General features: G+C 45.6%; 1 protein-coding gene across 6 annotated transcripts in view; it reads right to left on the bottom strand.

The window, feature by feature from the left end:
- CACNA1I (calcium voltage-gated channel subunit alpha1 I) overlaps positions 1–15,096 on the bottom strand; it is a 169,447-nt gene that overhangs the window by 44,284 nt on the left and 110,067 nt on the right. For all 6 annotated transcript variants that reach the window (XM_077178588.1, XM_077178589.1, XM_077178587.1 and 3 more), the window contains 5 exons: positions 12,343–12,502; positions 9,833–10,148; positions 9,112–9,204; positions 3,033–3,336; positions 1,277–1,677 (listed from right to left, as the gene is read on the bottom strand). In XM_077178588.1, coding sequence (XP_077034703.1) covers positions 1,277–1,677; positions 3,033–3,336; positions 9,112–9,204; positions 9,833–10,148; positions 12,343–12,502 — 1,274 coding nt within the window. The remainder of the gene's footprint in view (positions 1–1,276; positions 1,678–3,032; positions 3,337–9,111; positions 9,205–9,832; positions 10,149–12,342; positions 12,503–15,096) is intronic.

Genomic DNA, 15,096 nt, shown 5'->3' with positions numbered 1-15,096 from the left:
TCAGAAACTAGCTGGGCTTTGAAAATTGGTTTAAAGCTTGATACGTGGGTGGGATCCAGACATCTGAGGCTTCAAATACTGCCTCAGACACTGTGTTGCCTCAAACAGGGAATTTAAGATACTCTGGGTCGGAAGGTATCTTCATCCTGATACAGCACAGGACAAATCTGAGTGCCTTGCTTGAAGTGGGCTCCTTGCCTGTCTCTTTGCTGCCTGAGACTGTGCTCAGGACCAGACTTCACCGTGGCCCCAGAGCTTCAATACAGTCAGCAACTCAGTAGTGCAGCAATCTCTTATTTTGTGATCTGGGTAGACACATGGAGTGAATCTTGGTGACATTCAGACTGGCAGGATAGATCTGAGATGTGGATGTTCTGCATGGACTGTTCAATGCAAAGTGCAGCAGAGCTACCAACCAGCAATGCAGATGCAAGGTCATGGGCATGCTTAACCCCCTCTGACATTGGCACTGCACACCACAGTGTAGACACAGTCTCTGTCTCCCAGCTATAAAATGAGGGCACACAATTCCTCTCCATCTCACAGGTCTGTCATTAGGATAAAGTATACGGCTGACTCAGAGCTGCCTGCAAACTACTGGTGTGAAAGTCAAGCCTGTGCCCACACCTGCTGCTTGTGTCTGACATATCTATCACTTCTTACTCTCAGGGCAAAGGAAAGGCTCAAGCAGCCTGAGCCCCCAAAATGACTGGAGATTGGAGGTGGTGTCTTTCCTAGCCTTCTTGTATAGATAGAATGTGCTCAGACATCTCTTAATTAAGTTCAGAAGGCTAGAAAGCTGATGGATTTGAATTGAGATGCTGGTGAAGTGCCTCTGACATCCCCAGAGGGCACATTAAATTAACCACATAGACTAAGGATTCAGTAAGCTAATGAAGAGAGAAACAAGTGAGAGAGATGAGGAAGATGGAAGAGATGAGGATGAGAGAGAAGCAGACAGAATGTGGAGACAGGGCAAAAAAGAAACAGTGGGATGAATGACCAGGGAGGAGGAAAAGAGAGGCATTGAAAAGAAGTGAGAGGACAATACACAGAGAGAGAGAGAAAGCGATTAAGTACGGTATAAGAAAGCAAGAGACCCTGCAAGATCCTGAGGCTTTCTCCAAAGTCATGCTGGGACCATCTGTGCTGCAGTCTGAGGTCCAAATTGCTCAGTCTCTGCCTCCACCAAGTTGCATCAACTGCTTAGCAAGGCCATAACCCCCAGCAGGAGGAGGAGTCCACGCTGCCCACCTTGTGCCCTGAGGTGCTTTACCTGTTCGTGGTGCTCAATGCCCATGCTGATGGTGTTCACCAGGATCGCAATCATGATCCCACGGTTGAAATACTTGCTGTCCACAATCACTCGCAGCTTGACCCTCACTTCTCGCCACATGTCACTGCAGAGCTTCAGCCGTCCTCCTTCTTCCAGCTCCTCCTCCTTCTCCAGCGCTGAGGCACCCTGGTCCTCTTGGCTGCCCTCCCCCTCCCCCTCACTGGCCCCTCCATCCTCCTGGTCTGAGCCAGTGCTATCCAGCACTGAGAGCCTTCTGGATGCTTCGTGCTCTGCCCTATGGCATCGGGGGCAGTTGGTGGGATCAGAGGTTGCTGTCACAGCAATGGGCTGGACTAAGCCCTGAGGAGGGCAGCCAAGAGAGTTGTGCTGCTGGCAAAGCCCTGGAAAGAGAAATGGTGCTGCTTAAAGAAGGAGGATGTGAAAAAGACATTCAAAGTGGACACCTGCTTGGCTTCTGGGTATTTAGACTGGGTAACTGGGCTTTTTAGCTGCGAGGATGATTAAACACTGACAGATCATCTCAAGGGCAGCAATGGGAGCTGTTGCCATTGGGGGCTCTATGCTGACAGGCTGTGTCTCCAAAACACATGGTACTGTTCAGCTTGCCTGTGCTTAGGCTGAATGGGGTTCATGTCCATCAGAGAAAGAACTGCTTTGTCTCATGCAGAAATCATAGCTTGAGACTCACGAGCTTGTGTTAAGTGGGACCTGAGGGGAAAAGTGGTCATGAGAGCTGCTTTTGGCCTGAACTGCTACAAGTGGAGTCTGAGAAACTCCAGACAGAACTGAACTCTCTAAATCAGAGAAACTACATTAGCAAAGCATCTCAAGAAGAGGTAACACAGGAACACTTCCCCTGACAGTGTGCACTATGAACCAGAGAAATCTAAATTAGTGTTCCTTGATCCTCCATTTTGGCCTGGAAGATCAAATGGACACTGGAGGAAATGAAGCAATTAATTCATTAACAGAGTGCATGAAGCCTGCAGAAACTTTTCTTCCAGCAAGTAAAGAAAATGAAAGTTTGAGTATGCAAGACACGCTGAAGGAAAATCTGCCTTTTTGGTTGTTAATGGGAGCATAACTTAGGAAAGGCATCAGCAGGCAGTTAATACTAACTCTATAAAACCATTTTTACAGTGACTTTTCCAGCCAGGAACCCAATTTAAATGATATCTCATGTCTAATTTTATGCAACAGCATGTGCTGCCGTCAAGAGAAATTGTCTCCATCATCCTTGCATATCAACCAGACTTCTTCAGCATCACTCCTTAGGTTCAGGTGACACCTTATTGCAATTCAACACTCTTTGCCTCTCTCTTCAGGTCTGGAAGCAACTCACTTTGGGAGGAGAGGTCTAGGAGACCTACTGTGCCACCAAGTCAAATCCTTCGCCCCACTTTGTTGTATCCCCTAATTCTTCTTTCTCCCAAACTGCTATCAACACCTGGCTATACCAGACATGGAGCCCTTTACAAGTGCCTTTATCTCTTTACGATCTCTGGGTTTCAGATCTGAACCTGCTGGCCAGCCCTGTTTCATTCCCATTCTTGCTGGTCACCCCCACCTTGCTGCTCTGGTGTGTTGGTCACGGTGCCATGCTCAGTGGCCAATGTTAATTCTAAGTCTGTGCTTTATAGGCACAGGTCCTTCTGCAAGCTGGCACACAGAGACTCTCCCATTCCTGTCACATTTCCACCACTGGCATTTCCAGCTTTACCCACGCAATCCTTACTGTGGTGCCTCTGGCTTTTCCTGTTGCCGCCGGGTTTGGCATGGCCAGGCTCCTGCCCGTGGCGCCAGCTCTGCACACTGTTGTAGAGCCCCAGGGTGCGGCGCTTGGCCTTGCGCAGGATGTGGCAGACATACTGGAAGATCTCCTCGTAGCAATCTCCTGGCTCCATGTAGCTGGCGACCGTGCTGGAGGACAGGTACCGGGCCCTCTGCTCCTGCATCAGCTGGTGCTCCCGCTGCTTGGTCTCCGAGAACTGCGTGGCGATGACCACCAGGCACAGGTTGATCATGAAGAAGGAGCCCACCTAACAGCAAAGGAGGAGAAGGGACCAATGTCAGCATGAAAAAGAACACGTCGGAGCAGGACTGTAAGAGGAGAGAGGAGGGGAAAGTGACTGGAGGCAGAGGAGTAGGAATCAGTCTGCATATGGAGAAGAGATTTCAGAAAAAGCCAGGAGTGCATGAGCTTGGTTTTGATAGCTCACTCAACATATTTTCCATTAAGAATTTAAAGCTATGCATTGAAATTCAGAAAATAGGTCCAACTTTCAGCAAGTTTTGGGACCCTTAGCAATCACTTATAAGTTACATACAAACAGTTTGATGAAAACTGGGCTATATTTTCCCCTCTTCTTTGTGTTAAATAGAAGGTAGGAGACAGAAAACCAGTTTGGTTGATTTCTCCTCTACTAATTAATTTACCCCTGAAAAAAGCCATTTATAGTCTCCACCTCTTGGAATAAATGTCAGTATTCTCAGATCATTTTAATGACATACTAGTATACTTGGGGCATATTATTGATTTCTGCCATTTGCACCTTAATTCTCCATATAGGCAGAGGGAGCTTTCCTGAAATGAGTGAGCTTTTGAAATAAAAAAAGATTTTACAAATAAAATGTGTCCTTTTTTAGGAGGACACTAAGTAGTCTGGTAAAGCCAGGCTTCCTTGCTTATTTTCTATTCTTCTGATACAAGGCATATCATATTAGCTCTTCTTTAACTTGTCCTCTGGCCTACATAGGCTTCTCATTTCAAACACAAAAACTGTAAAAAACGCACTCCCAAGTTCTTAGAAAGAGCAAACGAAATGCCCCAGTTCTCCCTATTCTCCATACAGAAGCCCAAATGTCTACCAGGCTTTAATTTAAAACTTGAATGCTCCCTTCAAACCTCAGTTTTCCTATTTATAAAATGGAGCAAGCATTTCTTTGTGCTGAGAGTTCTAGAGGCAAAATAAACTCACCCTGTGCTATATATCATGAAATTAGAGATTAATTTCCACCAGGAGGTCTATTTGTAGATAGATAGATAGATAGATAGATGGATGATAAATCCTGGGCTTCAATATGATGAGAATTTCATATATAAATGGGCTAGTAACTACATTCAAAATAATTTTCAAAAGCTAAGACACCTTGATTGGTGCCTACTTGCTGCAGAGCTGTGTCAATAGGGCATTGATAAAATGCAGAGCCTAAACTCTAAACAAGGACTCTGCATCTGCAGTGCTCTGAAACAGACTCTGTGGGGCAGCCCCTGGGAGGAGGTTAAGCACCAGCTCAAGATTTCTGCTTCTTCTGGACCTGTGAGTATCCCTGCCAAGGGGCACCCTGGCACCAGTTTCTCCCACACAGGACCCATCTCCCCGCACTGTCCCTCCTTTGCAAGCAAACAGCTCTGACAGGGAGCAGGATTCAGTCCTGACCTTGTCTTCACATGTCTCCTCTCCTGTAAACCTTTCCAGCAAAAGGGACAGAGCAGGCGAAGGTACTGATAACCTGACCCCAGTGCTTGTGAATGGAAAAAAAAATTTATTTCAGCAAGTACCTCAAAGCTTGTTTTACCTATCCAAGCAGCCTTTCCCTCAGTTCATAGCCCTTACTGCCCCCCTGACCAGCTTGCCCTTCTGGGTGACCCTTTCTCTTGGACACAGGTGCCCTTTGTTCAAAGGGGACGTGTCCCTGCTAGCATCTCAATAACCCTTTGAAACACGAAGCTCTTTCCAACCAGATCCAGATTCAACATAAGGACAATAAAGTATCTCACAATAAAGGGCTTTTTTTTCCCTCCCCTCCTCCTCTCAGCACCCTTCAAAGCTGTTCTAATTCTGTTTCCCTTCATCACTGAACCCTTCTCTCCTCTTTCCTTCCCCCATATTTCAGCCTATTTTTCCTTCAGCTTTCAGCATGCAGCCTTGAAAATTAAAATAATGCCTTGTTCAGATTCCTTTGCCTTCACCCAACATTCTCCCTAGTCTGTGATGTCTTGCATGTTTTATTTTAACTGATGAGCATATTACTGGGAATCCAGATTCTTCTCAGATGCACTCTGCTCAGGAGCATGATCCTCACCTGGGCTTTCCCTTTTGGTTGTGTCCCTCAGCTGGCACTGAGGCAGGCAGGGCAGGGAGGTGGGCACCAGCTGTGTGAGCATTTCTGGAACACCACCTGTGACACTGCCCCATACTCTGCAACCTCCCACAGCTCCCGAACAACAAGCAATTAGGGCTTGCCACACCTTCTCTCTGGGCCACTAGAGGAAGAGCTGAGGACTGAGATGCCTCACCAGGACTGCACTGTCAGCCTAGGGTTGACTCTGGAGAGGGGTTCAGGTTCACATCCCTGAGCCTTGTCCTCACAGGCACCGTTTGCTGCCATCTCCCACCAGATGAACAAAAAGGGGGCAGTGAGAGGTCTGGATATGGGAACTACTCCCCAGTCCTTATTCTTTTAGCTAGAAACATCAAACACAAAGCAAATTAGCTTGGCTAATCCTTAAAACCACAGGCAAGTCCATAAACTCTCAGTCTCTGCTGAGCTTGGCACTGCCTCCCAGGTAGGAGAAGGACAGGAAGGGTCCCAAAGGCTCCTAATTAAGTGATTCATCTCAGCTGGCTGAGCAGAGAGACAGAAAGAGTCAGAGATGGAGTCAAAGCATTTGAGAGAAGCAGATGGAGACCCTTGATTCCAAGTCCCAACACAGTGTCCTGAGACTGAGCTGTGCTTTGATAAAGCAGATCCTGGCCTCATTCAGCCCAAAGTTCAAGCCCCACCTCTGCAATATCTGACAAAATCTGACTAGTGCTGCAGATCCTGACTTGTCAATTACTTTTACTGCCTATGCCTGGATATCCAGCTTACCTTCTGAGGCTCATTTGTGTAAGCACAGAGCCCTTCAAGGAGCCCCTGAGTGCTGCAATGCAGATGCCAGTGTAAGAGTTCAGAAGAGCTTGCTCCACTCCAGGAGCCATAGCAGTGGCCAAGTAGCTGGAAAGGTGTCAAAGAGATACCTGGACCTCAAGCAGGAAAACCCAAGTGAAACACTGACCCAAAAGCAGGGAGTAGTCCTTCCTTCATATCATATCCATGATCTCTGGTCAAGGGGGAAGCATTTTAAAATCTGCTGAACACATAAAATGCTTTTCCCAGGTTGTTCTACAAGGTCACTCAGAGTACCATGGTCAGTCAGCATCCTTCCCCTCAGAGAAGCACATCTGTGCAGGATTTCTAACTGTGCTGGGAGTGTATCCAGGTGGTGGAGCCTTCTTCCTGCCATATGAGCAGTAGCAGGTAATGCCCCATGTAGGTGTTTGCAGATATCATTGTAGGAAAGAAGTCATGGATGAAAGCACAGCTCTAGAGAGAAGCTGCAGAGATCCAGCCCCAGAAGAGTAAGCCTGAGCCCAAGCTAGAATGTGAGTGGAAAAGCAAAGAGTCAGGGCTTAAAATACAACTGTCAGAACAATCCTGCTTAGAAAGCCAGGCCTTCAAAGCATGGAGAAGGAGGGAAGGATAAAGGCTGGAAGGGCTGTACTTCATGAGACTTAAAGAGAGATCATCATTTCTATATGAAGATTAAGATAGAAAATGCAGCCAAATTATATCAAGTTAGACACGGTGGCATTGGTATGTGCTGCAAAAGATGCATCACACACCAAGGAGGTAGCAGGAAGGCTAAATACTTCCTTGGTCTAACTCCACAAAGGTAAAGAAAATATTCCACCTAGCATGTGACTCCTTTGTTCTCAGCAGTCCCCAAAGTAACCTGAGAATCATGTTCTCCTGTGTTTGACAGAAATAAACATATATGGCTTCTGCAAATGAGGAGGGAGTGTCTAGAAATGTCAATGACACTCTGCAGTAACATCTCAGGTGGAGTGTTTAATTGAGGGTTTTCGGTGCCTGCAAATGCAGAGACACAGTTTGAATCACTGTGAATCCACATGACGTGAGCCAGCACTAGAAGGATACTTAAAAACCAAAAATACGCTGACAGAATTTATGTAGTTTGAAATGTGGGGGGAAGGGCAGTTTCGGGAACTGGCCTACAAAAGACTGGGTATGTGTGCCCCAGTGCTTAAACACTTACCCTGCACAGTCCTTCCTGGCTCTGGGAGAGACTGGAGTTGTGGGACAAGGAGTAAAGTCTGTGTCTAATTGCATATTCTACAAATTGGGATATCCTGACCACACTGATCAAAGTAGGAATGCAGGTGGATACTAAATATCTATTGCATTGTGGGGTATATGAACAAAATTAATGGGAAAATATTATTTTCTGAACTCCCAAAAAGCACTAGATGTCCAGTTTGCCCTTGAGAACAGAGCCTGTGGAAACTCCCCTCCATCATCCCATGTGCAATCACATCTCTACAATGTCTCTTTGGGACTCTCCAGCATCAAAGTAAAAGCAACATTCCTTAAGGTATATTTCACCTCTGCTGTCCAGGTTTATGGCTTCAGCCTACAGGGAGTATGTCATATTCCTGTTTTTATCTCCTTATTTTGCCCTTGTGAGAATAGAAGTCTGTAAGGCGGGGTGAAATCAAGGATATAGTAAGATTTTTTTTAAGTTGTCTGACCTGAATGGGCCAAGAGATTTTTTTCTTCTGGGCCGCCCTTCATACGTACAGGCTGCAGAATTTCTCACAGAAATGGATTAAAGTCTGCTTTATCTCAAGCCATTGTATGCCAGCTTGAATGTAAACTGGATCCTGTACCAGGTCAGTCTGTTAGTGTTACTGGGTGACTGCTTCTAGAGATCCTATTTCTTGAAGGGCATGGCCCTGTAGCACAAGTGTTGGATGAAGATCAGAGTCCTGGCCAGGTCCATTTATCCAAATGCACGTTGGCCTTGGAAATACACATTGAGGTGCTTACTCAGTGACCTGAAACTAAATTGCATCTACCATGTACAGATTTTATATTTCCTATAATTCATCCTATGTCTTTCCATTTCACTCTTGACTTTGGTCCCCAAGGTGAGCAACGTGCAAGACCCTTCATAAAAAACTCAATCCTTCCTTGTTAGAAACAGGATATTCCCTCCAAGAAAATGCACTTATGCAAGGGAAGCCTGAGGAACAGGGAGGCAATGGCACCATGTTTCTCAGCTCTCATCCCAGGTGCTGATAATGAATATCCTTGCAGAAAACCAACCTTCAGACTTCATTTGTATAAATCCACAGGGCTTATAAACTGCTTATTAAGTTCTCATTGCTGACACACTTCTCTCTTTCCATCCTATCATCCACAAGGGATCTCATACAGCCAGTTTCTTTTGGACTCCTGACACTTTTTGAGCAGTAGCTCCTTTTCGTTCATGGTGAAGAAGTAATTCAGCATGACAGACCCCGAATCTAACAAAATGTGAATCTCAGACTCTGAACCTGATAAACCCAAGTGCTGCCAAAAGCTCCTCATTCAACACAGCTCAAAAATTACTCAAGAGCTTAAACTCGATAGAGACCTAGTAGAAGGGCAGAGAAAGAATTGGCTTTTAAATCAACTGGTTTGAGGAATTTACTTTGCAAGAAGATCTGCCAGTGAGAACATTATTCTACACCAGGCACGTATAACTTTAAAAATCAATCTTAAGTATATTTTTGAGTGAAGGCTAATAACTTGGCTGACAAGTATATATGTGATCCTTCCTCAGACTCTTGGTGAAAATCAACTAGCTGGATTTTCTGAAATTTCTAGAAGTTTGCTTCCCCAGTATCTATGTTGACCTAAGACCTGGTTTTTGTCAGCTCTTAGCTTGCATTGCTGACAAACAATTCATCAAACCTTATACTTACGATTATCAACAAGATAAAGTAGATAAAATTGTAGAAGGAATGGGCATCCATCACATAGTACATGATCTCCACCCACCCTTCCAGTGTGATCACCTGCAAAGACAAACAAGAGAAGCAGGAGGTGTAATCCAGAACTCACTCCTCAGTGTATAACAAGCAGATACTGGCAGGATGGGTGCAACCCAAGAAAGGTGAGAAACAACAATTCATTTCAACGAAGCCAAATTTCCATTTTGGGAAATCAGCATGGTACTGCTTGGTGACACTGGCATACTGTCAAAGCCTGTGAGATCATTCTAGTCCACAGCAGGAATATTTCATTAAAATAGTTCATTTCCCTGGATCGCAGCGGGGGAAAACCCGCAGCAGGTTGCTGTGCCCCTTGGACTGGACACCGCGTACAGCCGGAGGAAAAGAAAAAAAGCATGGATTTTAGCTCCCATCTGCAACACGTGCTGGGAATTACAAAGAAAAAAAAAAACTCCTTTACTATAGCTGTCTGGACTGGAGGGGAAACTGGTACAAGTCAGCCTGAAGAGTGGAGCTTATTTTGGCAAGCGCGTTCATGTATGCACTGTCTCCGTTACCAGGGGAGTTACAAGGCCCTTTACTTTGCATCTCTGTCACACCCTGCAGAAACTACCCCTGGAGCCCAGAAGGACTGAGTTTGAAAAACAGAAATATAAGCTTGAGCCTTGTAAGGAGGCTAACTCAGACTTACCTGAAATATCACAATCCAGGCATAGCCGATGTTGTCGAAGTTGATGGCACCCTTGTGCGGGTTGGCGTTGCCTGTGCGGCACACGTTGTAGTACTGGTTCCAGTTCACACACATGCCACTGACATTGAACTCTTGCCGGACTGAATTGTAATAATAATAATCATCCTTGTCCAAACAACACTCATGGCCTCGCTCCTTCAGCGGGGGTATTTCGTGACAGCCCATAATTCCATTATCTCCTGACAGCGAGCAGATAAAGGGCATCTCATCATCTTCCTCTGGCTGGTAATAAGGGGGCAGGACAATGTCACCTTGTCTGCAAAAGAAGCCACAGTCAAATTTCCTGTGACAAAGAGTTTCCTATCTATCAGTGATACTGGTGGGGCTGGGAGCCCCCATTCTGACAGAGGGACTGCATTGGGTGGGGGATTTCCAGGTTTATTGACTTAGGAGAAGGGGAGGAATAACAGGGCACCTGAAAACCAGTAAATTTCTAGGGTGAGCCCCCAGTTTTCAGAGCTTTTCCTGCCATCAGATCACCCCAGGCCAAATTGCACAATCAACTTGCATGGAGATGAAAAAAAGCTGGAATGCAGAGATTTGCAGTCTGATACTCTCCCCATTAACATCAAAGCTAAATCAGATGCAATGACATTAAGGAAGTTCATCAGGCTTTACTGTAATATGTTCATATATGTAACTGCTGATGGACATGTTTTATAACATTTGGTAGTGAACCTTCTGTACTTCTAAAAAAAATCCAGTTCATGAATAATTAACATTGCACAGATAAGCCTTAAAATTCAGAAATGGAAAGATAAAATTGACTTAACCTTAACTTTGACTCCTCCTTGACAGCTGGCATTACGGGTGCAATGTTTTATGACAAGTTCATGTATTTTTTCCAAATAATGCAAGCACCTTCCAAATGCATGAATAATTAAAATCATTTATGCTTGCCTAGCTGGAGATGAGCTAATATCAGAAAAGTGAAAGGTGGAAATACAAAAAAAAAAGGATTAAGCTCTAGCTGGTGTAGTCCTTGCAGTGCTACAATGCACAACTTTCATGTTGTGCAAATGCAGACTTTTTCACTAAGTGTCATTGGAAGAGGACAGGTGTTGATGAAAAAGAAAAAGACAAGCTCTGATTGTTAACTAAGCAGGACTAAACTACAAAAGTATGTTGTAACTCATCCTCATCATTGGTGCATGGGCACCTTCAGAACTGATTTCCCTAGTAATGGTCAGCCAAATATTTTCTAATATCTGTCATTGTGAAGGCTGTGGCCCCAATTCACTTCTCAGTTACATCAACTCTGCATGGATGTAATTACACTCATTAAAGAAGTGCTACTCCTGATTTACATAAAGGACAATCATCCTAAACAGTAGTTTTTCCCCAAGGAATAAATAAACACTGCTTTAAGCAGCTCCTACTCTGCAACTCCACTGCTGTTCTGCACATTGTATTTTCACACTTTTTTTTCCAATTTGAGATGCTCTAAAGCTTCAGAACTGTTTAATCAGTTTAAACTGATCTACAGCTCTAGGTTTTCTTTAAGTAGTCTACACTGATAGCACCCCTGGGATTAGCATACGGTTTTAAGAAAACGTTTTAAAGCCTGAGATCTACTAAAGCCAGAGAGTCAACAGGAAGAGCTGTGCCCTGAAACTAGGTAATCGGAGAATTTATGGCAGGCAGAAGCTTTTCCACCCCACTGCCTGTGGGAGGAGTAAAGCTGTGCTCTGCAGACTCCCCCCTGAGCCCCCAAACAAACCTCAGACACCTGTAATTGACCCCTGTGTGGCTTCAGGCTCTCTTTGACAGAAGCGTTCCCTTGTTTCCCCATGACTTTTTTGTCCCATTCAAACATTGATTCTTTGCTTTCATATGCTCTCACTTCTACTAACCCAGCTGTGGGACATCTCTCTCACCAGCCCTCTATCTCTTCCCCATGGCACTGGCCACATGCAATTCTACTCCTGAAGTTTTGTAGAAATTTCTCAGTGTCCCTTCAAAGGTAAATGCACTACTGTTGAAACAGGGACTTCAGCTCCATTTTGGAGGTGTCAAAGATGTTCCTGGATGCATCAGGCAGCACTTTGGCTTTCTCTAAGACTCCTGTGAGTGTTCTTTTCTGTCAAGAAGGAGCAGGTTCAGGATCTTTCGGCAGCATGTTTCAGAGTTTCAGTTTTTTCTGGGTGTAGGAGCACCATCCTGTATTATTAGACATGGCTGGAGGGGGCAGCCATGCTAACCTGTGCCTTGATCAAATCCAAATGAGCCCAGACACTTGCTGTGAAGACAGAAGAAAACCAGCTGTCTTTGCCCACCCTCCCTTTCCACTGCAAGGTGTGACCAGCACCCTTGGTGGCACACTAGCATCGCACACTTGGAGTAAGTGATGCACAGAGAGCCTGGCAGAAGACATGAGCAGGCAGAGGGAAAGAGAAACATCCACAGCAGGAAGGAAGGAAGGAAGGAGGTGTTGTCTTCCAGTCACTCACACTGTGAAGTTCTCCTCCATGAAGCAGCGGTTGCGGAGCAGCCCAGCCCACAGCTGCACGCCGATGATGCCGAAGATGAAGAAGACAAAGAAGCAGAGAAGGAGGACGTTCCCCAGCATGGGCAAGGTGTCCAGCAGCAGGTTCACAAGGATGCGCATGCCTGCAGGGGGAGAAGAGAACCAGCAGGAGCAAGTGTGGGACACAGGGATAGAGAGAGGGAGAGAGGAAGGGAAGGAGAAGGAAAGAAGTTTACAAGATATGCATAATAAAAGCAAAAAGCCCCATGAAAATAAAAGCATAGTGTCAGAAATTAACCACTGTCCAAACCCGGCCAGATTTATGGTTATTGCCCTTTCTTGTCCTAACCTCTACTGACAGGCAGCCCAGCAGAGCTGCTGTGATGCTGTGATCTCTTAACCTTAGGCCTCCATCTGCAGCAGAGAAGAAAAGAGAATGAGACTTTTGGTGCCATCAGCTATCTGACTGACATACCTCCCTCCCTTTTCCCTGCAGGACAACAGAGTGACAAAGGTCCCAAAGGGGCATGTCAGCTCAACAGCCCCATTACCCAATGGCTCCAACTGAAAGTCATCCTAGTACAGCAACTGAATCCTGCAGCTTGTGAGATCTGCATGGATAGACTAAGGCCAGCCTGCCAGTAGCATGAACCTTTTCAGAACATATAAACTGGCTTAGATAATTGGGGTTTTTTTTAGGGACAGTATCATCAAGAGACAGTCATGAAAACCACAATTTCCTCCCCTGGCTAGTCCTCATGCCCCAGTGGGGCTGGAGCACCCAAGTAGCAGGCACAGCCCAAAAAGCTTCCAGCACAGAATCTCTGCCCAGTGCAAATGTTTTTAAAAAAAAAATTTTTTTACTCTCTAATTACCTAATGAATTATTCTTGTGGTTTTATTTTCCCCTTGGCTCTTTAGCGCACAGCCACAAGTAGGGGTAAACATAGTCCATTTCTCCATGGAGCTAATGGCTTTTCCTCTGCTCTCCAGGGATGGTGAAAGCCTAGAAAATCTTCTGAGCATCACAGTACTGCCTTTATCCCTGTGCACACCTCACGAGGTTGTCTCTCCTTGTCTCCATGGAGGTCTCCCCTCAGATACCCAGAGAGTTCCTTCACTGAAGATGTTCCATGTAGGCCAGCAAATAATTAGCTAATTAGGTATTTATAACCAATTCATTGCTTTAGATGGCAGTGGAAGGGGAAAGAGGAGAGGAAGATAGGATTAGGATTCTCTGACAGCCCTTTGAGGCACAAGATAATCTCCCTTGTGTACCCAGCACCAAGTAATTACCACACAATACTATACATTATGCTCCGTGTCTGTTCCCCAGACTGCTTGCCCCACAGAGAGGGGAGGGAAGTGGCACCTGTGGTGGAGCAGGCAGGCACGGAATTCACAAACACTGAAGGAAGAGGGAGAAGTGTGCCTGCTGTGGAACAGCAGACTGGTTAAATTAGTAGAGAATGCTTTGGAGACAGAGCAGGGTAGAAAAGACAGGAGTGGCATTTACAGGTATGTGATGTGTAGGAAGGAGAAGATGCTCATTGGTGCCTCCATGGGATCATGAAGGATAAAGGATGATGTCACTAGCTCTAAGACCAGGCTGTGGAGCAGTAGTTAAGCCCTGCTGTCTGCCTGTCCTGCTGTGTCACCAGCGACCACATAAGGCAGCTTCTAGATGAGTACATCAGGGACACAGCTCCAGCCACACACTGGGGATCACAGCTGTGCCCTGAGTCACTGACAGCTCTCTGAGCTCTCAGCACACCAAGTCCAATAGCACAGCCACTGAGACCTGCTGGGCCCTCGAGAAATACTCTGGACAGTCCTGGGACTTCAAGACCATGCACCCTCACTGTAGTGCTATGTGCTCCCAGCATTAATGCTGTGTCACAGGAGAAGCTCAGTAGTTCCCATAAATTGTCCTGGTCAGTACATTAGGGAGAGCCAAGTGACACGGTACCAGTAATGCTGCAAGAGGGGGTGGTGTTTTTCAGATCAGTTGATGCTAGCTCCATTTCAGAGCTGGGTAATGGGAGAGATGAGGCTGCCCTTACGTTGAAATGCAGAACAGACAAAACAGACATTCACACCAGAATTTTACAGACAGCATCCTTGTTGGGTCAGAATTTACAAAAATTGATTTTGTCTATGTTCCAAGAGAAAGCAAATGACGTGCAAAACTTGTCTGAGTTTTTCTTGGAAGCATCCTGCCTGCCCATACGTTCTCCATCCTGACTCTCAGAGGGATTACTGATGGTACAAGATTATGCTCTCCACAGCTCCAAGATCATAGCTATTGCCCCCATGTCAGGCACTCTGGGGTACGTGGGGCCATGACCCAAGAACTGGCAGGTGGCCCCTGTGGCATCTTTTCCACATCAGAAAGAATTTCAGCATTAACAGGTTCTAAGTCCAAATGAAACCAGTTTGGGGTTTTGTTTTTTTTAATTTCACAGTTTGACAGATTAATCTTTCTCTTGCCATTGATGTTGACTATGGATATGAGATTGGCTCTTCAAAAGCAGTAATGCTGAATCTACACCCATCTAAACATTCAAACATCAGTTTCAATTGCAGGAGAAAGAGGGAGAAAGGCTGAATGGCCTAAGGCCAACAGGTGATGATTTACCAGAGAAGCTGGTGGCCACAATAATGAGGTCTCTAAAGCAACTGCCCAACAGTGGAAATGGGAAGTGCAGCTTTGGGAGTATTCTGTTTTGGGGAATTGG

Source organism: Agelaius phoeniceus, chromosome 5 (genome assembly GCF_051311805.1).
Source record: "Agelaius phoeniceus isolate bAgePho1 chromosome 5, bAgePho1.hap1, whole genome shotgun sequence".
Lineage (NCBI taxonomy): Eukaryota > Metazoa > Chordata > Aves > Passeriformes > Icteridae > Agelaius > Agelaius phoeniceus.
The sequence above is the reverse complement of the archived record's forward strand: the minus strand, read 5'-3'. Positions and strand labels throughout refer to the sequence as shown.